The 21,743-nt window shown below is 53.2% G+C and overlaps 1 protein-coding gene across 1 annotated transcript in view; it reads left to right on the forward strand.

Moving 5' to 3' along the window:
* Window positions 1-21,743, forward strand: part of PRPF3 (pre-mRNA processing factor 3) — a 53,412-nt gene that overhangs the window by 22,218 nt on the left and 9,451 nt on the right. The window contains exons 4-11 of the mRNA XM_060256244.1: window positions 301-447; window positions 4,150-4,233; window positions 8,365-8,585; window positions 10,676-10,982; window positions 13,849-14,015; window positions 17,498-17,580; window positions 20,706-20,849; window positions 20,995-21,094. Coding sequence (XP_060112227.1) covers window positions 301-447; window positions 4,150-4,233; window positions 8,365-8,585; window positions 10,676-10,982; window positions 13,849-14,015; window positions 17,498-17,580; window positions 20,706-20,849; window positions 20,995-21,094 — 1,253 coding nt within the window. The remainder of the gene's footprint in view (window positions 1-300; window positions 448-4,149; window positions 4,234-8,364; window positions 8,586-10,675; window positions 10,983-13,848; window positions 14,016-17,497; window positions 17,581-20,705; window positions 20,850-20,994; window positions 21,095-21,743) is intronic.

A 21,743-nucleotide genomic window follows, 5' to 3' on the forward strand; every position in this document is an offset into this window, starting at 1 on the left:
TCAGTGGCATTGCAGCCGGAGCAGGCGCTCAGACCTTCTTGGCTGCTGTGCATTAAGTGTCCAGAGCGCCTGCTCCGGCTGCAACGCCACTGAGGATGTTCTCCGCAGCTGAGAACGAAATGTCTGGAAGGAAAACTTTCTCCAGTAGAACACGGCACTTGAGCCCGAAAGATTCTACAAACCCTAATGATGTTACCAGCCGTGAAAACCTGAAATCTTTGATAGTTTGGCACCCTTGACGTACGTGCTTAGCTCTCCTAACAGTCATCAACCAAGGATTTCCCCTTTCCATTTTCCTAGGATGTATTTGGCGATGACTCTGAAATTTCGAAAGAATCCTCCGGCGTCAAGAAACGTCGCATCCCACGCTTTGAAGAAGTGGAAGAAGAGCCCGAGGTCATTCCCGGCCCGCCAACTGAAAGTCCGGGGATGCTAACTAAACTGCAGGTGAGTCTGTCTGAGCGGGGGCCCTGCCCGTCTGGATGGGGGAAGCCCGGAGATCTAAGCAGGGCACTCAGCGCCTTGCAGATGGGAGGTTTCGGTCTGTGCAGACCAGGTTCTCGGGACTCTTGCTGTTTACCCCAAAAGCAGTTTTATTCGAATAAGTAACTGCAAAATAGACACTTCTGTTGGGAGGCAGTGTATGGGAGAGCATTTCATTTGTTTCTGTAGAAGATTTGTATGCCCCTGCTCCAGAACCTGCCGGCAGCAGTTTGCAACTCAAACAAGACCATAGCAGTTCGCTTCTGGTTTGTTCACCTGTATTTTAAGTGCAAGCAGTGGGTACGTTCACACCACGCTAAATAATGCATTTTGCAACTGGATAAAAGGAAGTCCTTCTTCACCCAAAGGGTGATTAACACATGGAATTCATTGCCCCAGGAGGTGGCGGCGGCTACAAGCATAGCCAGCTTCAAGAGGGGATTGGATAAACATCTGGAGCAGAGATCCATCAGTGGCTATAAGCTACAGCGTATCTGTCTGGGGCAGGTGATGCTCTGTATTCTTGGTGCTTGAAGGGGCAACGGTGGGAGGGCTTCTAGTGCCCTGGCCCCACTGGTGGACCTCCTGATGGCACCTGGATGGTTTTTGGCCACTGTGTGACACAGAGTGTTGGACTGGATGGGCCATTGGCCTGATCCAACAGGGCTTCTCTTATGTTCTTCTGTGATACAGTGGGTTGGACTGAATGGACCACTGGCCTGATCCAACATGGCTTCTCTTATGTTCTTATGTGACTCAGAGTGTTGGACTGGAGGGGCCACTGGCCTGATCCAACATGGCTTCTCTTATATGCTTATTTTTGGTATTCTTACACAGTAAAAATCAAATTGCAAAATGCATTATTTAGTGTAGCATGAACGCACCCAGTGTGTTCTTCACTCCTTCCCCATTAAGGAGAATCTTAACACATGAACACATGAATACATGAAGCTGCCTTATACTGAATCAGACTCTCGGTCCATCAAAGTCAGTCTTTACTCAGACTGACAGCGGCTCTCCTGGGTCTCAAGATGAGGTTTTCACGCCTATTTGCCTGCACCCTTCTTAGTTGGAGATGCCGGGGATTGAACCTGGGACCTTCTGCCTAGCAAGTAGATGCTCTGCCACTGAGCCACCGTCCCTCCCCTAACTGGCAGCGGCTCTCCAGGGTCTCAAGCTGAGGTTTTTCACGCCTACTTACCTGGACCCTTTTGAGTTGGAGATGCCAGGGATTGAATCTGGGGCCTTCTGCTTCCCAAGCAGATGCTCTACCACTGAGCCACCGTCCCTCCCCTAACTGGCAGCGGCTCTCCAGGGTCTCAAGCTGAGGTTTTTCACGCCTATTTGCCTGGACCCTTTTTAGTTGGAGATGCCGGGGACTGAACCTGGGACCTTCTGCTTACCGAACATATGCTCTACCACTGAGCCACTGTCCCTCCCCAAAGATCATGAACATATGAAGCTGCCTTATATTGAATCAGACCTTCGGTCCATCAAAGTCAGTCTTGTCTACTCAGGCTGGCAGCGGCTCTCCAGGGTCTCAAGCTGAGGCTATTCATATGTCCCTCCCCCTAACATAGCTGCGGCTATTCTCATCTGTTCTTCTAGCGTATTCCTGCTTACCAAAAAGAACGGTGGTGGTCGAAAACGCCATCACGTTGCAGCCGACTTAACATCGACCCTGTAGGGTTTTCAAGACCTGACGGGTGGTTTGCCATTGCATACTTTTGTGGAGCAACTCTGGACATTCTTGCTGATCTTTCACTCTGGTACTAACCAGGGGCCACCCTTCCTAGGACAAGATGGGGCTAGCCTGAGCCATGCAGATTTGGCCCCAGTGAGGCTCCTTAGAAGCTTCTCATAGTCCCTGGTCCTAAGGACACCCAGCTGGCTTTAATGAGGGCCAGGGCCTTTTCGGTCTGGGCCCCTACCTGGTGAAATGAGCTCCCACTGGAGATCCGGGCCCTGTGGGACTGATCAAGGTTTCGCAGGGCCTGCAAGGCGGAGCTCTTCCGCCAGGCTTTTAATTGATCCAGCGGATGTCACATATGAACTTATAATTGACATATGAAGCTGCCTTCTACTGAATTGGACCCTGGGTCCATCAAAGTCAGTCTTGTCTACTCAGACTGGCAGCAGCTCTCCAGAGTCTCAAGCTGAGGCTTTTCACGCCTATCTGCCTGGACCCTTGTGGATATGAAGACGCAGCTGCGCTGGGCAGGGCATATTTCTAGGATGGAAAACCACCGCCTTCCCAAGATTGCCCTGTATGGCGAACTCTCCACCGGCCATCGAAATAGAGGGGCACCAAAGAAGAGGTACAAGGACTCCTTGAGGAAATCCCTTGGCACCTGTCGCATCAACCATCACCAGTGGTCTGACCTAGCCTCAGATCGCAAAGCATGGAGGCACACCATCCACCAGGCTGTCTCTTCTTTTGAGAACGCACGCATAGCTGGTCTTGAGGACAAAAGGAGATTGAGGAAGAATCGCACTGCTACAGCACTAACCCTAAATCAGACTTTTCCCTGCAGCCACTGTGGCCGGACCTGCCTGTCCCGCATTGGTCTTGTCAGCCCCAGCGAGCCTGCAGCAGACGTGGACTATTGCACCCTTCTTAAATCTTCGTTCGCGAAGCCAAGCCGAGAGAGAGCCTGGACCCTTTCTAGTTGGAGATGCTGGGGATTGAACCTGGGACCTTCTGCTTACCAAGCAGATGCTCAACCACTGAGCCACCATCCCTCCCTTAACTGGCAGTGGCTCTCCAGAGTCTCAAGCTGAGGCTTTTCATGCCTGCTTGCCTGGACCCTTTCTAGTTGGAGATGCCAGAGATTGAACCTGGGACTTCCTGCTTACCAAGCAGATGCTCTACTACTGAGCCACTGTCCCTCCCCAAAGATCATGAACATATGAAGCTGCCTTATATTGAATCAGACCTTCGGTCCATCAAAGTCAGTCTTGTCTACTCAGGCTGGCAGCGGCTCTCCAGGGTCTCAAGCTGAGGCTTTTCATGCCTACTCACTTGGTCCGTTTTTAGCTGGAGATGCCGGGGATTGAACCTGGGACCTGCTGCTTCCCAAACAGATGCTCAATCACTGAGCCACCGTCCCTCCCCTAACTGGCAGCGGCTCTCCAGGGTCTCAAGCTGAGGTTTTTCACACCTACTTGCCTGGACCCTTTCTAGTTGGAGATGCCGGGGATTGAATCTGGGACCTTCTGCTTACCAAGAAGATACTCTACTACTGAGCCACTGTCCCTCCACAAAGATTATGAACATATATGAAGCTGCCTTATATTGAATCAGACCTTCGGTCCATCAAAGTCAGTCTTGCCTACTCAGACTGGCAGCGGCTCTCCAGGGTCTCAAGCGGAGGTTTTTCATGCCTCCTTGCCTGGACCCTTTTTAGATGGAGATTTCGGGGAGCGAACCTGGGGCCTTCTCCTCACCAAGCAGGTGCTCTACCACTGAGCCACCGTCCCTCCCCAAACGAGGCTGATCTAGGTTGACCAAGGGGTTGAGACTTGAGACGAGGAAACTTACTTTTTGGGGGGCGGGGGGGTGTCTATCTTTTCTGTGTCAAAGCTTAGTCTGTGGTGAAGGAAAAAATGTTGTTTGCTGGGGCAGAGAATCCAAAAGCATTTAACTTTTTGGGGCAATCCCTGCAGATCAAGCAAATGATGGAAGCGGCGACGCGGCAGATCGAGGAGAGGAAGAAACAGCTGAGCTTCATCAGTCCTCCTGCACCTCAGGTATGACCTCCGGAGCCCCCCGGGCCCTGCTCTGCACTGCCCTGCCATCGTCTTTGGTAGAAAAGGACACAGGGGAACTTAGCGTAATTAACTGTGTAGAGGAGAAAGCCAAAGAGGCACGCTAAGTAATTACCATTACAAATGTATATCAGTATAAATTGAAGAAGGAGAAGATTGCGGATTTATGCCCTGCCCTTCTCTCTGAATCAGACCCAGAGCGGCTTGCGATCCCCTGTATCTTCTCCCCCCACAACGGACACCCTGTGAGGTGGGTGGGGCTGAGAGGGCTCTCACAATCTCCTATATCTTCTTCCCCCAAAACAGACCCCCTGTGAGGTGGGTGGGGCTGAGAGGGCTCTCACAATCTCCTGTATCTTCTCCCCCCACAACAGACACCCTGTGAGGTGGGTGGGGCTGAGAGGGCTCTCACAATCTCCTGTATCTTCTCCCCCCACAACGGACACCCTGTGAGGTGGGTGGGGCTGAGAGGGCTCTCACAATCTCCTATATCTTCTACCCCCACAACGGACACCGTGTGAGGTGGGTGGGGCTGAGAGGGCTCTCACAATCTCCTATATCTTCTCCCCCCACAACAGATACCCTGAGAGGTGGGTGGGGCTGAGAGGGCTCTCACAATCTCTATATCTTCTCCCCCCACAACAGACACCCTGTGAGGTGGGTGGGGCTGAGAGGGCTCTCACAATCTCCTATATCTTCTCCCCCCACAACAGACACCCTGTGAGGTGGGTGGGGCTGAGAGGGCTCTCACAATCTCTTATATCTTCTCCCCCCACAACAGACACCCTGTGAGGTGGGTGGGGCTGAGAGGGCTCTCACAATCTCTTATATCTTCTCCCCCCACAACAGACACCCTGTGAGGTGGTGGGGCTGAGAGGGCTCTCACAATCTCCTATATGTTCTTCCCCCACAACAGACACCCTGTGAGGTGGGTGCGGCTGAGAGGGCTCTCACAATCTCTTATATCTTCTCCCCCCACAACAGACACCCTGTGAGGTGGTGGGGCTGAGAGGGCTCCCACAATCTCTATAACTTCTCCACCCACAACAGACACCCTGTGAGGTGGGTGGGGCTGAGAGGGCTCTCACAATCTCTTATATCTTCTCCCCCCACAACAGACACCCTGTGAGGTGGGTGGGGCTGAGAGGGCTCTCACAATCTCTATAACTTCTCCCCCCACAACAGACACCCTGTGAGGTGGGTGGGGCTGAGAGGGCTCTCACAATCTCCTATATCTTCTCCCCCCACAACAGACACCCTGTGAGGTGGGTGGGGCTGAGAGGGCTCTCACAATCTCCTATATCTTCTCCCCCCACAACAGACACCCTGTGAGGTGGGTGGGGCTGAGAGGGCTCTCACAATCTCCTATATCTTCTCCCCCCACAACAGATACCCTGAGAGGTGGGTGGGGCTGAGAGGGCTCTCACAATCTCCTATATCTTCTCCCCCCACAACAGACACCCTGTGAGGTTGGTGGGGCTAAGAGGGCTCTCACAATCTCTTATATCTTCTCCCCCCACAACAGACACCCTGTGAGGTGGTGGGGCTGAGAGGGCTCTCACAATCTCCTATATGTTCTTCCCCCACAACAGACACCCTGTGAGGTGGGTGGGGCTGAGAGGGCTCTCACAATCTCTTATATCTTCTCCCCCCACAACAGACACCCTGTGAGGTGGGTGGGGCTGAGAGGGCTCTCACAATCTCCTATATCTTCTCCCCCCACAACAGACACCCTGTGAGGTGGTGGGGCTGAGAGGGCTCTCACAATCTCCTATATGTTCTTCCCCCACAACAGACACCCTGTGAGGTGGGTGGGGCTGAGAGGGCTCTCACAATCTCTTATATCTTCTCCCCCCCACAACAGACACCCTGTGAGGTGGGTGGGGCTGAGAGGGCTCTCACAATCTCCTATATGTTCTTCCCCCACAACAGACACCCTGTGAGGTGGGTGGGGCTAAGAGGGCTCTCACAATCTCTTATATCTTCTCCCCCCACAACAGACACCCTGTGAGGTTGGTGGGGCTAAGAGGGCTCTCACAATCTCTTATATCTTCTCCCCCCACAACAGACACCCTGTGAGGTGGTGGGGCTGAGAGGGCTCTCACAATCTCCTATATGTTCTTCCCCCACAACAGACACCCTGTGAGGTGGGTGGGGCTGAGAGGGCTCTCACAATCTCTTATATCTTCTCCCCCCACAACAGACACCCTGTGAGGTGGGTGGGGCTGAGAGGGCTCTCACAATCTCTTATATCTTCTCCCCCCACAACAGACACCCTGTGAGGTGGGTGGGGCTGAGAGGGCTCTCACAATCTCCTATATCTTCTCCCCCCACAACAGACACCCTGTGAGGTGGGTGGGGCTGAGAGGGCTCTCACAATCTCCTATATCTTCTCCCCCCACAACGGACACCCTGTGAGGTGGGTGGGGCTGAGAGGGCTCTCACAATCTCCTATATCTTCTCCCCCCACAACAGACACCCTGTGAGGTGGGTGGGGCTGAGAGGGCACTCACAATCTCCTATATCTTCTCCCCCCACAACAGACACCCTGTGAGGTGGGTGGGGCTGAGAGGGCTCTCACAATCTCCTATATCTTCTCCCCCCACAACAGACACCCTGTGTGGTGGATGAGGCTGAGAGGGCTCTCACAATCTCTTATATCTTCTCCCCCCACAACAGACACCCTGTGAGGTGGGTGGGGCTGAGAGGGCTCTCACAATCTCCTATATCTTCTCCCCCCACAACAGACACCCTGTGAGGTGGGTGGGGCTGAGAGGGCTCTCACAATCTCCTATATCTTCTCCCCCCACAACAGAAACCCTGTGAGGTGGGTGGGGCTGAGAGGGCTCTCACAATCTCTTATATCTTCTCCCCCCCACAACAGACACCCTGTGAGGTGGGTGGGGCTGAGAGGGCTCTCACAATCTCCTATATGTTCTTCCCCCACAACAGACACCCTGTGAGGTGGGTGGGGCTAAGAGGGCTCTCACAATCTCCTATATCTTCTCCCTCCACAACAGACACCCTGTGAGGTTGGTGGGGCTAAGAGGGCTCTCACAATCTCTTATATCTTCTCCCCCCACAACAGACACCCTGTGAGGTGGTGGGGCTGAGAGGGCTCTCACAATCTCCTATATGTTCTTCCCCCACAACAGACACCCTGTGAGGTGGGTGGGGCTGAGAGGGCTCTCACAATCTCTTATATCTTCTCCCCCCACAACAGACACCCTGTGAGGTGGGTGGGGCTGAGAGGGCTCTCACAATCTCCTATATCTTCTCCCCCCACAACAGACACCCTGTGAGGTGGTGGGGCTGAGAGGGCTCTCACAGTCTCCTATATCTTCTCCCCCCACAACAGACAGCCTGTGAGGTAGGCGGGGCTGAGAGGGCTCTCACAATCTCCTATATCTTCTCCCCCCACAACAGACAGCCTGTGAGGTAGGCGGGGCTGAGTGGGCTCTCACAATCTCCGATATCTTCTCCCCCCACAACAGACATCCCGTGAGGTGGGTGGGGCTGAGAGGGCTCTCACAATCTCCTATATCTTCTCCCCCCACAACAGACACTCTGTGAGGTGGGCGGGGCTGAGAGGGCTCTCACAATCTCCGATATATTCTCCCCCCACAACAGACATCCCGTGAGGTGGGCGGGGCTGAGAGGGCTCTCACCATCTCCTATATCTTCTTCCCCCACAACAGACACCCTGTGAGGTGGGTGGGGCTGAGAGGGCTCTCACCATCTCCTATATCTTCTCCCCCCACAACAGAAACCCTGTGAGGTGGGTGGGGCTGAGAGGGCTCTCACCATCTCCTATATCTTCTCCCCCCCACAACAGATAAGAGCAAGAGTAATAGCAAATGCTGTAATTTCTTGTGGTTGGCCTTTCTGGGGAACTTTTAAAGGCGTTAATTGGAAACTTCGTTGTTCGGGTTGTGTTTTGTAATGGCCAATGGCTATACACAATAAATTTTTGATTGACTGACTCCGAGTGAAGGACGGGGTATAAAATCCAATCTCTTCTTCTCCTGTATCCTGCCCTGGGAGGCAGCTGAACCTCCCCAGAGGCCTTTAGAGCCTGCTGGCAGATGACCTTGTCACCTCTTCTTCCCACAGCCGAAAGCACCAGCAGCGGCCCAACCGGAGCGCCTCCCCATCGGCAACACCATCCAGCCCTCACAGGCGGCCACCTTCATGAATGACGCCATCGAGAAAGCCCGGAAAGCTGCGGAACTGCAGGCTCGGATCCAGGCCCAGCTGGCCTTGAAACCCGGCCTCATTGGCAACGCCAACATGGTGGGCTTGGCCAACCTACACGCCATGGGCATCGCTCCACCGTGAGTAGGAGGGAGCTGCTGAGCGCGTCCCGTTGCCCGTGCTAGGGGATGGAACTCCACAGAGCTCCGTCGGTCAGAAATGGCTATTGCGGGTCTAAATGTGGTATCGTGGAGGGCCAACAGCAGGACAGAGAGGCTGAGGCCTTCCCCTGAGAAGAGCATCAGAAGAGCCCTGCTGGGTCAGACCAGGGAGGGTCCATCTAGTCCAGCCTCCTGTTTCACACAGTGGCCAACCAGTTCCTCTGGAGGGCCAACAACAGGGCAGAGAGGCTGAGGCCTTCCCCTGAGAAGAACATCAGAAGAGTCCTGCTGGGTCAGACCACAGAGGGTCCATCTAGTGCAGCCTCCTGTTTCACACAGTGGCCAACCAGTTCCTCTGGAGGGCCAGCAACAGGGCAGAGAGGCCAAGGCCTTCCCCTGCTAGGAACCTCAGAAGAGCCCTGCTGGGTCAGACCAAATGGAAAGAAATTGCTGGCTGAGTTGAGCTTAAGAACATAAGAGAAGCCATGTTGGATCGGGCCAGTGGCCCCTCCAGTCCACCGCTTTGTGTCACACACTGCCCATCTGGTGGTCCTCCCAGTAGGGCTGTAACTTTAGAAACCCTCCCAAGCACCAAGAATCCTTCGGTGCCCTAGACAGACTGTTCCGTCTATACCTTGGAGGCAGCTAATAGCTGGTGATGGATCTCTTTTCCATAGGTTTATCCAGCCCTGTTTGTGTTTGTAGCTGCCACTACTTCCTGCGGCAGTGAATTTCACATGTTGAATTCACTGCCACAGGAGGTGGAAGCGGCTACAAGCATAGCCAGCTTCAAGAGGGGATTGGATAAAAATGTGGAGCAGAGGTCCATCAGTGGCTATTACCCACAGCGTATTGTTGGCAGTACTGAGGCAGTGGTGCTCTGTATTCTTGGTGTTTGGGGGGGGCAACAGTGGGAGGGCTTCTAGTGTCCTCGCCCCACTGATGGACCTCCTGATGGCACCTGGGTTTTTTGGCCTCTGTGTGACACAGAGTGTTGGACTGGATGGGCCATTGGCCTGATCCAACATGGCTTCTCTTACGTTCTTATGAGACACAGAGTGTTGGGCTGGATGGGCCATTGACCTGATCCAACATTGCTTCTCTTATGTTCTTAAGTCTGGGGCAGTGATGCTCTGTATTCTTGGTGTTTGGGGGGGGGCATACAGTGGGAGGGCTTCTAGTGTCCTGGCCTCATTGGTGGATCTCCTGGTGGCCCCTGGGTTTTGGCCGCTTTGTGACCCAGAGTGTTGGACTGGATGGGCCATTGGCCTGATCCAACATGGCTTCTCTGATGTTCTTATGAGACACAGAGTGTTGGACTGGATAGGCCATTGGCCTGATCCAACATGGCTTCTCTTATGTTCTTATGTGACTCAGAGTGTTGGACTAGATGGGCCACTGGCCTGATCCAACATGGCTTCTCTTATGTTCTTATGTGACTCAGAGTGTTGGACTGGATGGGCCATTGGCCTGATCCAACATGGCTTCTCTTACATTCTTATGAGACACAGAGTGTTGGGCTGGATGGGCCATTGACCTGATCCAACATTGCTTCTCTTATGTTCTTAAGTCTGGGGCAGTGATGCTCTGTATTCTTGGTGTTTGGGGGGGGGCATACAGTGGGAGGGCTTCTAGTGTCCTGGCCTCATTGGTGGATCTCCTGGTGGCCCCTGGGTTTTGGCTGCTTTGTGACCCAGAGTGTTGGACTGGATGGGCCATTGGCCTGATCCAACATGGCTTCTCTTACGTTCTTATGAGACACAGAGTGTTGGGCTGGATGGGCCATTAGCCTGATCCAACATGGCTTCTCTTACGTTCTTATGATTACTCTTTGGCTGAAGAACCAAATTAGCTGCCTGCCCTCGACTGATGGGCTGGAGAGCTACAAGGTACTCTTTCCGCTGTTAAATGGGGGCGGGGTGGTGGTAGTGAGGTGGAGACAGAAATGGCCTTTGTTATAAGGGGATGCAGCAGTCCGAGGCGCCTGCAACCGGGACCCGACTGCTGCTTTTAAAATGTCTTCAGTGAGTTTACAAACGGGGGTTTGTCTTGGGGGTGTCTTGGCCCAGGAAAGTGGAGCTCAAGGACCAGACCAAGCCCACCCCCCTGATCCTGGATGAGCAGGGCCGCACCGTCGACGCCACAGGCAAGGAGATCGAGTTGACGCACCGCATGCCGACGCTCAAAGCGAACATCCGGGCCGTGAAAAGGGAGCAGTTCAAGCAGCAGCTGAAAGAGAAGCCCTCGGAGGACATGGAGTCCAACACGTACTTCGACCCCCGCGTCTCCATCACCCCCGCCCAGCGGCAAAAGCGGACCTTCAAGTTCCACGAAAAGGGCAAGTTTGAAAAAATTGCCCAGAGGTTGCGGACAAAGGTAATGCATTTCGGAGGCCAGCGGAGATGGCTCCGGGAAAGCCCCCCTGCCCTGGGGTGGGGGCAGGGGGAGGAGAGCGGGAAGCTCTGGTTGGAGGATCCCCGTGAAGGGTTTTTCAGACTGTGTCCCTCCTTAACCCAAAGCCTCCCATAAAACTTCTCGGAAGGGGCAGCCATCTTCTTGTTTTAAACAATGCTTCCTCTCGTGGTTGCCAGATGCGTTTTCGGACTAGCCACAGGCAATGGCTGTTCCCGTGTCTGCTTCCAGAAAGGGAACCTGGGTCTGGTCTGAGAACCTGGGACCACCATCTGGAAGTCCTTGAAGGGCTGTCCTCTAGAGGAGGGTGCAGAATTGTTTTCTGTGGCCCCAGAAGGTGGGACCAGAACCAGTGGGTTGAAATTTAAATCAAAAGAGTTTCCGGCTCAACATTAGGAAGAACTTCCTGACCGTTAGAGCGGTTCCTCAGTGGAACAGGCTTCCTCCCTGGGAGGTGGTGGGCTCTCCTTCCTTGGAGGTTTTTAAGCAGAGGCTAGATGGCCATCTGACAGCAATGAGAATCCTGTGAAGTTAGGGGGAGGTGTTTGTGAGTTTCCTGCATTGTGCAGGTGGTTAGACTAGATGACCCTGGAGGTCCCTTCCAGCTCTAGGATTCTGTGACTGTTAGAGTGGTTCCTCAGTGGAACAGGCTTCCTCCTTGGGAGGTGGTGGGCTCTCCTTCCTTGGAGGTTTTTCAACAGAGGCTAGATGGCCATCTGACAGCGATGAAGATCCTGTGAATTTAGGGGGAGGTGTTTGTGAGTTTCCTGCATTATGTAGGGGGTTGGACTAGATGACCCTGGAGTTCCTTTCCAGCTTTAGGATTCTATGATTCTAAGTTTCCACAGGCTTCCTTGGGAGGTGGTGGGCTCTCCTTCCTTTAAGGTTTTTAAGCAAAGGCTAGATGGCTCATCTGAGAGCAAAGAGGATCCTGTGAACTTAGGGGGAGATGTTTGTGAGTTTCCTGCATTGTGCAGGGAGTTGGACTTGATGACCGTGGAGGTCCCTTCCAACTCTATGATTCTATGAAGGAGCTGGGGATGTTTAGCTTGGAGAGGAGGCGGCTGAGAGGTGATAGGACCACCATCTTCAAGGCCTTGAAGGGCTGTCCTATAGAGGATGATGTGGAATTGTTTTCTGTGGTCCTGGAAGGTCGGACCAGAACCAGTGGGTTGAAATTAAATCAAAAGAGTTTCCGGCTGAACATTAGGAAGAACTTCCTGACCGTTAGAGCGGTTTGTCAGTGGAACAGGCTTCCTCCTCGGGAGGTGGTGGGCTCTCCTTCCTTGGAGGTTTTTCAACAGAGGCTAGAAGGCCATCTGACAGCAATGAGGATCCTGTGAATTTAGGGGGAGGTGTTTGTGAGTTTCCTGCCTTGTGCAGGGGGTTGGACTAGATGACCCTGGAGGTCCCTTCCAACTCTAGGATTCTATTAGGAAGAACTTCCTGACCGTTAGAGCGGTTCCTCAGTGGAACAGGCTTCCTCGGGAGGTGGTGGGCTCTTCTTCCTTGGAGGTTTTTAAACAGAGGCTAGATGGCCATCTGACAGCAATGAGGATCCTGTGAATTTAGGGGGAGGTGTTTGTGAGTTTCCTGCCTTGTGCAGGGGGTTGGACTAGATGACCCTGGAGGTCCCTTCCAACTCTAGGATTCTATGACTGTTAAGAGCGGTTCCTCAGTGGAACAGGCTTCCTCCTCGGTAGCTGGTGGGCTCTCCTTCCTTGGGGGTTTTTAAACAGAGGCTAGATGGCCATCTGACAGCAATGAGGATCCTGTGAATTTAGGGGGAGGTCTTTGTGAGTTTCCTGCCTTGTGCAGGGGGTTGGACTAGATGACCCTGGAGGTCCCTTCCAACTCTATGGTTCTATGGTCAGATCTCACTTGCCTCTGGTGAGGTAGTCTTGCATTCTTGCTTTGCAGTCCCCTGTCTCAAATGTATTTATTTATTTCCAGCATACCCGGCCTTTCTCCTCAATGGATCCCCAAAGCAATTGGCCGCATTCTCCTCTGTTTTATCCTCACAACAACCCTTTGAGGTAGACTAGCCTGACCGGCTTTGGGTCCCCCGTGAGCCTCCATGACAAAGGGGGTGGGGCATTTATTTATTTATTTAAATTGATCTGTAGCCCGCCTTTCCTGTAGAACGGGCTCAGGGCGGGTTACAACACAGGAGAAGAAAATCAGCAGCTAAAACCAAATTAAACTATATAAAACCTAAAATTTCAGACTAAACTTTGGAAGCTCAAAAGGACAGATTCCGACTCACAGGCGTGGGCCAGGTCCAGCGGGTCCTGCAGTGTAGAAATGGAATAAAGGGGGGAGGCCAATAACAAGCGATGTTATCTGCCTGGCAAACAGGCGAAAGCCTGGCAAAGGAGCTCCGTTTCGCAGGCCCTGTGGAATTCGAGTAGGTCCCACAGGGCCTGGATCTCCAGGGGGAGCTCATTCCACCAGGCAGGGGGGCCAGGGCCATTGAGGCAGGTCGGACGTCTCTGAGGCTGCGTATCACTAAAAGTTGCATCGCTGATCATAAAGATCTACGCGGCTCATACAGGGAGAAGGTATTCTGCCCCCTGGCCGTATAGGGCTTTAAAGGGACATACCAGCACCTTGAACCGGATTCGGTACTCAGTAGTTCACACAGCACAGGATGGATCCGGGCCCGTGCAGGCGACGATGTGGGCATCCGCGCAGCAGCGTTCTGCGCGTTTGTGCCTGCGTCTCCCGGATCCTGAACCAATGAGCAGTATATATCAAACCGGCGGTTTGCTTCTGACAAGAGGTCAGGCTTCTCGCCCTCATTTCTGCCAACGCCGCTGCTTGTCCCCAGGCCCAGCTGGAGAAACTCCAGGCCGAGATCTCGCAAGCCGCCAAGAAGACGGGGATTCACACCTCGACCAAACTGGCCCTCATCACTCCCAAGAAGGAACTGAAGGAGGGGGACGTCCCGGAGGTGGAGTGGTGGGACTCCTACATCATGCCCAACGGCCTGGACGTGTACGTCTCTCGCTGCCTTCCCAAGGCATTTGCGGGGTGTGTGTGTGTGTGTGTGTGATTTAAGGGTTATGGAGAGAAGTCTTCCTTCTGAATCTGGCCGGACCACGTCAGTGCTTCAGATGCCTTGAGGGAATCAGCCTCTGAATATATTCCTTCTCCAGAAGAGCCAGTTTGGTGTCGTGGTTAAGTGTGCGGACTCTTCTCTGGGAGAACTGGGTTTGATTCCCCACTCCTCCACTTGCAGCTGCTGGAATGGCCTTGGGTCAGCCAGAGCTCTCTTATCTGGGAGAATCGGGTTTGATTCCCCACTCCTCCACTTGCACCTGCTAGCATGGCCTTGGGTCAGCCATAGCTCTCTTATCTGGGAGAACCGGGTTTGATTCCCCACTCCTCCACTTGCACCTGCTGGAATGGCTTTGGGTCAGCCAGAGCTCTCTTATCTGGGAGAACCGGGTTTGAGTCCCCACTCCTCCACTTGCACCTGCTGGGATGGCCTTGGGTCAGCCAGAGCTCTCTTATCTGGGAGAACCGGGTTTGAGTCCCCACTCCTCCACTTGCACCTGCTGGAATGGCCTTGGGTCAGCCAGAGCTCTCTTATCTGGGAGAACCGGGTTTGATTCCCCACTCCTCCAATTGCAGCTGCTGGAACGGCCTTGGGTCAGCCATAGCTCTCTTATCTGGGAGAACTGGGCTTGATTCCCCACTCCTCCACTTGCACCTGCTGGAATGGCCTTGGGTCAGCCAGAGCTCTCTTATCTGGGAGAACCGGGCTTGATTCCCCACTCCTCCACTTGCACCTGCTGGAATGGCCTTGGGTCAGCCAGAGCTCTCTTATCTGGGAGAACCGGGTTTGAGTCCCCACTCCTCCACTTGCACCTGCTGGGATGGCCTTGGGTCAGCCAGAGCTCTCTTATCTGGGAGAACCGGGTTTGAGTCCCCACTCCTCCACTTGCACCTGCTGGAATGGCCTTGGGTCAGCCAGAGCTCTCTTATCTGGGAGAACCGGGTTTGATTCCCCACTCCTCCAATTGCAGCTGCTGGAACGGCCTTGGGTCAGCCATACCTCTCTTATCTGGGAGAACTGGGCTTGCTTCCCCACTCTTCCACTTGCAGCTGCTGGAATGGCCTTGGGTCAGCCAGAGCTCTCTTATCTGGGAGAACTGGGCTTGATTCCCCACTCTTCCACTTGCAGCTGCTGGAATGGCCTTGGGTCTGCCAGAGCTCTCTTATCTGGGAGAACTGGGTTTGATTCCCCACTCCTCCACTTGCAGCTGCTGGAATGGCCTTGGGTCAGCCAGAGCTCTCTTATCTGGGAGAATTGGGCTTGATTCCCCACTCTTCCACTTGCAGCTGCTGGAATGGCCTTGGGTCAGCCAGAGCTCTTATCTGGGAGAACTGGGCTTGATTCCCCACTCTTCCACTTGCAGCTGCTGGAATGGCCTTGGGTCTGCCAGAGCTCTCTTATCTGGGAGAACCGGGTTTGATTCCCCACTCCTCCACTTGCAGCTGCTGGAATGGCCTTGGGTCAGCCAGAGCTCTCTTATCTGGGAGAACTGGGCTTGATTCCCCACTCTTCCACTTGCAGCTGCTGGAATGGCCTTGGGTCAGCCAGAGCTCTCTTATCTGGGAGAACTGGGCTTGATTCCCCACTCTTCCACTTGCAGCTGCTGGAATGGCCTTGGGTCAGCCAGAGCTCTCTTATCTGGGAGAACCGGGTTTGATTCCCCACTCCTCCCCTTGCAGCTGCTGGAAAGGCCTTGGGTCAGCCACAGCTCTCTTACCTGGGAGAACCGGGTTTGATTCCCCACTCCTCCCCTTGCAGCTGCTGGAAAGGCCTTGGGTCAGCCAGAGCTCTCTTATCTGGGAGAACCAGGTTTGATTCCCCACTCCTCCACTTGCAGCAGCTGGAATGGCCTTGGGTCAGCCAGAGCTCTCTTATCTGGGAGAACCGGGTTTGATTCCCCACTCCCCCCCTAGCACCTACTAGAATGACCTTGGGTCAGCCATAGAGAGCCAGTTTGGTGTAGTGGTTAAGTGCGCGGACTCTTATCTGGGAGAACCGGGTTTGATTCCCCACTCCTCCACTTGCAGCTGCTGGAATGGCCTTGGGTCAGCCAGAGCTCTCTTATCTGGGAGAACTGGGCTTGATTCCCCACTCTTCCACTTGCAGCTGCTGGAATGGCCTTGGGTCAGCCAGAGCTCTCTTATCTGGGAGAACTGGGCTTGATTCCCCACTCTTCCACTTGCAGCTGCCGGAATGGCCTTGGGTCAGCCAGAGCTCTCTTATCTGGGAGAACCAGGTTTGATTCCCCACTCCTCCACTTGCAGCTGCCGGAATGGCCTTGGGTCAGCCAGAGCTCTCTTATCTGGGAGAACCGGGTTTGATTCCCCACTCCTCCACTTGCAGCTGCTGGAATGGCCTTGGGTCAGCCAGAGCTCTCTTATCTGGGAGAACCGGGTTTGATTCCCCACTCCTCCACTTGCAGCTGCTGGAATGGCCTTGGGTGAGCCAGAGCTCTCTTTTCTGGGAGAACCGGGTTTGATTCCCCACTCCTCCACTTGCAGCTGCTGGAATGGCCTGGGGTCAGCCATAGCTCTAATAGAGAGCCAGTTGGGTGTAGTGGTTAAGTGCGCGGACTCTTATCTGGGAGAACTGGGGTTGATTCCCCACTCCTCCCCTAGCACCTGCTAGAATGACCTTGCGTCAGCCATAGAGAGCCAGTTTGGTGTAATGGTTAAGTGCGCGGACTGTTATCTGGGAGAACCAGGTTTGATTCCCCACTCCTCCACTTGCAGCTTCTGGAATGGCCTTGGGTGAGCCAGAGCTCTCTTTTCTGGGAGAACCGGGTTTGATTCCCCACTCCTCCCCTAGCACCTGCTAGTTGACCTTGGGTCAGCCATAGAGAGCCAGTTTGGTGTAGTGGTTAAGTGCGCGGACTCTTATCTGGGAGAACCGGGGTTGATTCCCCACTCCTCCACTTGCACCTGCTGGAATGGCCTTGGGTCAGCCATAGCTCTGGCAGAGGTTGTCCTTGAAAGGGCTTTCCTTTCCTTTCTTCCCCCACAACAGACAGCCTGTGAGGTAGCCAGGGCTGAGAGAGCTCTCCCAGAAGCTGCCCTTTCAAGGACAACCTCTGCGAGAGCTATGGCTGACCCAAGGCCATTTCAGCAGCTGCAAGTGGAGGAGTGGGGAATCAAACCCGGTTCTTGCAGATTTATACCCCACCCTTTCTCTCTGAATCAGAGACTCAGAGTGGCTTATAATCTCCTTTCCCTCCCTCCCCCGCAACATACACCCTGTGAGGTGGGTGGGGCTGAGAGAGCTCCCCCAGAAGCTGCCCTTTCAAGGACAACTCCTGCAAGAGCAATGGCTGACCCAAGGCCATTCCAGCCGCTGTCCAGCGGAGGAGCGGGGAATCAAATAAGATAAGTCCGCACATTTTACCACTTCACTGACATCATGTTCTCTCTCTTTTTTTTAGGAAAGGCGCAGATTCATTTAAAAGAGAGGACTATTTTGGCATCACCAACCTGGTGGAGCATCCAGCACAGTTAAACCCTCCAGGTAAGATTCCGCCCTTTGGTTCCTCGCCCAGGCAGTCCAGGGGGCTTCAAGGAGTGCCCAGAGAGAGGCACCAGGAGGCTGTAATGGGGTAGGGCGTTCAGTGGAGCAGTGCAGAGTACTGAGAGGCCCAGCCCTGTTCCCTCCCCGTGACCCACTTGCTTTCTGTTGCCATGGCGCTCATTTCTGCCAAAGCCGGAAGCCACAGGCCTGTGAATTGTCTCCTTGGAGGAGCCAGATGCTACAGTGGAAACACTGAGGCTGAGGTCAACAAGCAGCGCTGAATCTGGGAACTTAAGCAAAGGGGAACCCCCAGTAAATTGAAATAGTACATCACAGTCTTCACTAATACTTTACCATGTGAGAGTATGTAACAGGAGTGGCCAAACTTGCTCAACACAAGAGCCACAAAGAATAAATGTCAGACGTTTGAGAGCCACAAGACATGGACATAAGATGTGGGAGGGAGGGAGGGAGGGTAGGGAGATAGGTAGGTAAGAGCCACAAGACAAGGGAGGGAGGAAGGAAGGAAAGGAAGGAAAGGAAGGAAGGAAGGAAGGAAGGAAGGAAGGAAGGAAGGAAGGAAGGAAAGGAAGGAAGGAAGGAAGGAAGGAAGGAAGGAAGGAAGGAAGGAAGGAAGGAAAGCAAATGGTGGGAGGGAGAGGTTGGAAGAAAGCAACTTTAAATGCATTCTGCAAACTGCTGGCTGGCTTGGAGAAGTTATCTCAAGAAACAAGTGCCTTCTCCAAGCCAGCCGATGGGGCAGTGGGGGCTTTGAGAGCCACACAATGTGTGTGAAAGAGCCACATGTGGCTCCTGAGCCACAGTTTGGCCACACAGGTATATAATAATAATAATTATTAATTATTATTAATTTGATTTATACCCCGCCCTCCCTGCCAAAGCAGGCTCTGGGCGGCTTACAGCATAAAATCCCAGAAACAGTAAAGTTAATAAGTATTAAAACATGTATTCGGTGATAAGTAACATTGATTAAAACAGTTAAAACAATTAAAACAGAAAAGCAGACTATTAAATTGGTGCTATTCTGATGGCGACGGCCTTCTTCCACAGCTCTTAAATACTGGTGCCAGTCAATTGTATGCCAGCCGGAAGAGGACAGTCTTGCAGGCCTTGCGGAACTGCACCAGGCTCCGCAAGGCCCTCACTTCATCTGATAGTTGGTTCCACCAGCAGGGGGCTACGATTGAGAAGGCCCTGTCTCTGGTTGATTTCGATAATATCAAACAGACACCTCTCATACAATATCAAAATACGCAGTAAGCAATGAGCTTTCAGTAGTACGATTAGAAATTGCACACAACAAAAATATACAAACATACTCCCGGGTCCATACTTCCGTATGTCAAAACCGCTCTCCAAAATTCTGTAGGTAGCTACATGGAGAAGTCTCTGCTGGAGCTACTCACGGAGATACAAATATCCATTCAGCTGACTGGTGATCGGTCCAAAAGGTCCAGTTTTGGAATCTTGATCCACAGCCGAGCTTCCCTCACAGACCGATATCCTCTTAATGCATCATTTTAAACATAGAAGGAGAAATTTTTTTTTTCAAAGAACGGCGCTCCCAGGCCTCAAGTGATTTCTCAATGACCATCTCAGCAGGCACGGCGTTTGAAACACAGAGGGAAATTTTTCTCCTCTGTGTTAAAAACGATTCCCCCCAGGACCTCGTGTGGTTGCTTTTGAGTCTGTGAACTTAGGCAGATCATGAGAAGGGAGAGCAGGAAGGGTTGCTTAGTTCTCGTGGCCCTTTCACTGGGGTGTGTGTGTGTGTGTGGGGGGGAGGTATTCATGAAGTTTCTGCATTGTGCAGGGGGTTGGACTAGATGTCCTGTCTGACTATACGATTGCTGCTGCAGCACTAAATTGCCGCGAGGCCAACAAAATGTTCTTTGAGCAGGAAATGTAGGTGGGACACAGGGCTTTTTTTTGTACCAGGAGCTCCTTTGCATATGAGGCCATACCTCCCTGATGTAGCCAATCCACCCAGAGCTTACAGCGCTCTTAGTACAGGGCCTGCTGTAAGCTCCAGGAGGATTGGCTACATCAGGGGTGCGTGACATATGAACAGATATGAAGCTGCCTGCTACTGAATCAGACCCTGGGTCCATCAAAGTCAGTCTTGTCTACTCAGACTGGCAGCGGCTCTCCAGGGTCTCAAGCTGAGGTTCTTCACACCAATTTGCCTGGACCCTTTTTGGTTGGAGATGCTGAGGATTGGACCTGGGACCTTCCACTTACCAAGCAGATGCTCTGCCACTGAGCCCACCATTCCTCCCCAGCATACTAAATCAGACCCTTGGTCCATCAAAGTCAGTTGGAGATGCCGGGAATTGAACCTGGGACCTCCTGCTCATCAAGCAGATGCTCTACCACTGAGCCACTGTCTTCCCCAAAGATTATGAACATATGAAGCTGCCTTCTACTGCATCAGACCCTTGGTCCATCAAAGTAGGTCTTGTCTACTCAGACTGGCAGTGGCTCTCCAGGGTCTCAAGCTGAGGCTTTTCACACCTACTTGCCTGGACCGTTTTTAGTTGGCGATGCCGGGGATGGAACCTGGGACCTTCTGCTTACCAAGCAGATGCTCTACCACTGAGCCACCGTTTCTCCCCTGACCAGCAGTGGCTCTCCAGGGTCTCAAGCTGAGGTTTTCTACGCCTACTTGCCTGGACCCTTTTTAGTTGGAGATGCCGGGGATTGAACCTGGGACCTTCTGCTTATCAAGCAGATGCTCTACCACTGAGCCACTGTCCCTCCCCAAAGATTATGAACATATGAAGCTGCCTTCTACTGAATCAGACCCTCGGTCCATCAAAGTCAGTCTTGTCTACTCAGGCTGGCAGTGGCTCTCCAGGGTCTCAAGCTGAGGTTTTTCACGCCTACTTGCCTGGACCCTTTTTAGTTGGAGATGCCGGGGATTGAACCTGGGACCTCCTGCTTACCAAGCAGATGCTCTACCACTGAGCCACCGTTCCTCCCCATATGACCTAATAAGCAAAGGAGTTCCTGCTACAAAAAAAGGCCCTGTGCAGGGACTCAAAATCTTGGCTCGCTTTGATGGCTGTTGGCGCTGGGAGTGGTTCCTGTTTTTCTTGTTCCAGTGGACAGCGACACGCCAGTGACCTTGGGCGTGTACCTCACCAAAAAAGAGCAGAAGAAGTTGCGGCGTCAGACCCGGCGGGAAGCCCAGAAGGAGCTCCAGGAGAAAGTGAGGCTGGGCCTCATGCCCCCTCCAGAACCAAAAGGTAGGAGCTTTGCAGCAGGCGGGACACAAAAGAGCCGGGCTTGCTTTATTTATTTAAAACAACGTATTCCTTGCTCTTCCTCTTGGCTCAAGATATCACTCCCTCCCCAGTGGCTGCTCTGAGTGTTCTCATCCCTCCCTTGCAGTGCGGATCTCCAACCTGATGCGCGTTCTGGGAACGGAGGCCGTTCAGGACCCGACCAAGGTGGAGGCCCACGTCCGAGCTCAGATGGCAAAGAGGCAGAAGTAAGTTTGCTGGCAGGGATTTGCCGCTTCTTGGCCTTTTGTAATGAGCCGCCTCCAGGTTCCAGCCATTCTAGTTTGGGGTTAGTGGTTAAGTGTGCCGACTCTTATCTGGGAGAACCGGATTTGATTCCCTGCTCCTCCACCTGCACCTGCTGGAATGGCTTTGGGTTAGCCATGGCTCTTGCAGGAGTTATCCTTGAAAGGGCAGCTTCTGTCAGAACTCTCTCAGCCCCACCCACCTCACAGGGTGCCTGTTGCTGGAGGGGGGAGAAGTAAAGGAGATTGTAAGCTACTCTGAGATTCAGAGTGGAGGGTGGGGTATAAATCCAATATCATTATCATCTCCTCCTCCTCCTCAGCAAGCCGAGCCAGTTGGCGGCTTGGAGAATGCATTTAAAGTTGCTTACTTTCCACCCCCCCCCCGTCTATTTGCCTTCCTTCCTTCCCATCTTGCGGCTCTCAAATGACATTCATGTCTTGCGGCTCTCAAACATCTGACGTTTAGTCTGTGTGGCTCTTACGTTAAGCAAGTTTGGCAACCCCTGGTCTAATTATTACAAAAATTGAAATAGTACAAGTTTAGCACAGGCAGACGACTCAGGCTCAGTCCAGCCCTAATTCTGCAGTAGAGGATGGGGTGCGGACGTGA

The sequence above is a fragment of the Heteronotia binoei genome, chromosome 1 (assembly GCF_032191835.1).
Source record: "Heteronotia binoei isolate CCM8104 ecotype False Entrance Well chromosome 1, APGP_CSIRO_Hbin_v1, whole genome shotgun sequence".
NCBI classification, from domain to species: domain Eukaryota; kingdom Metazoa; phylum Chordata; class Lepidosauria; order Squamata; family Gekkonidae; genus Heteronotia; species Heteronotia binoei.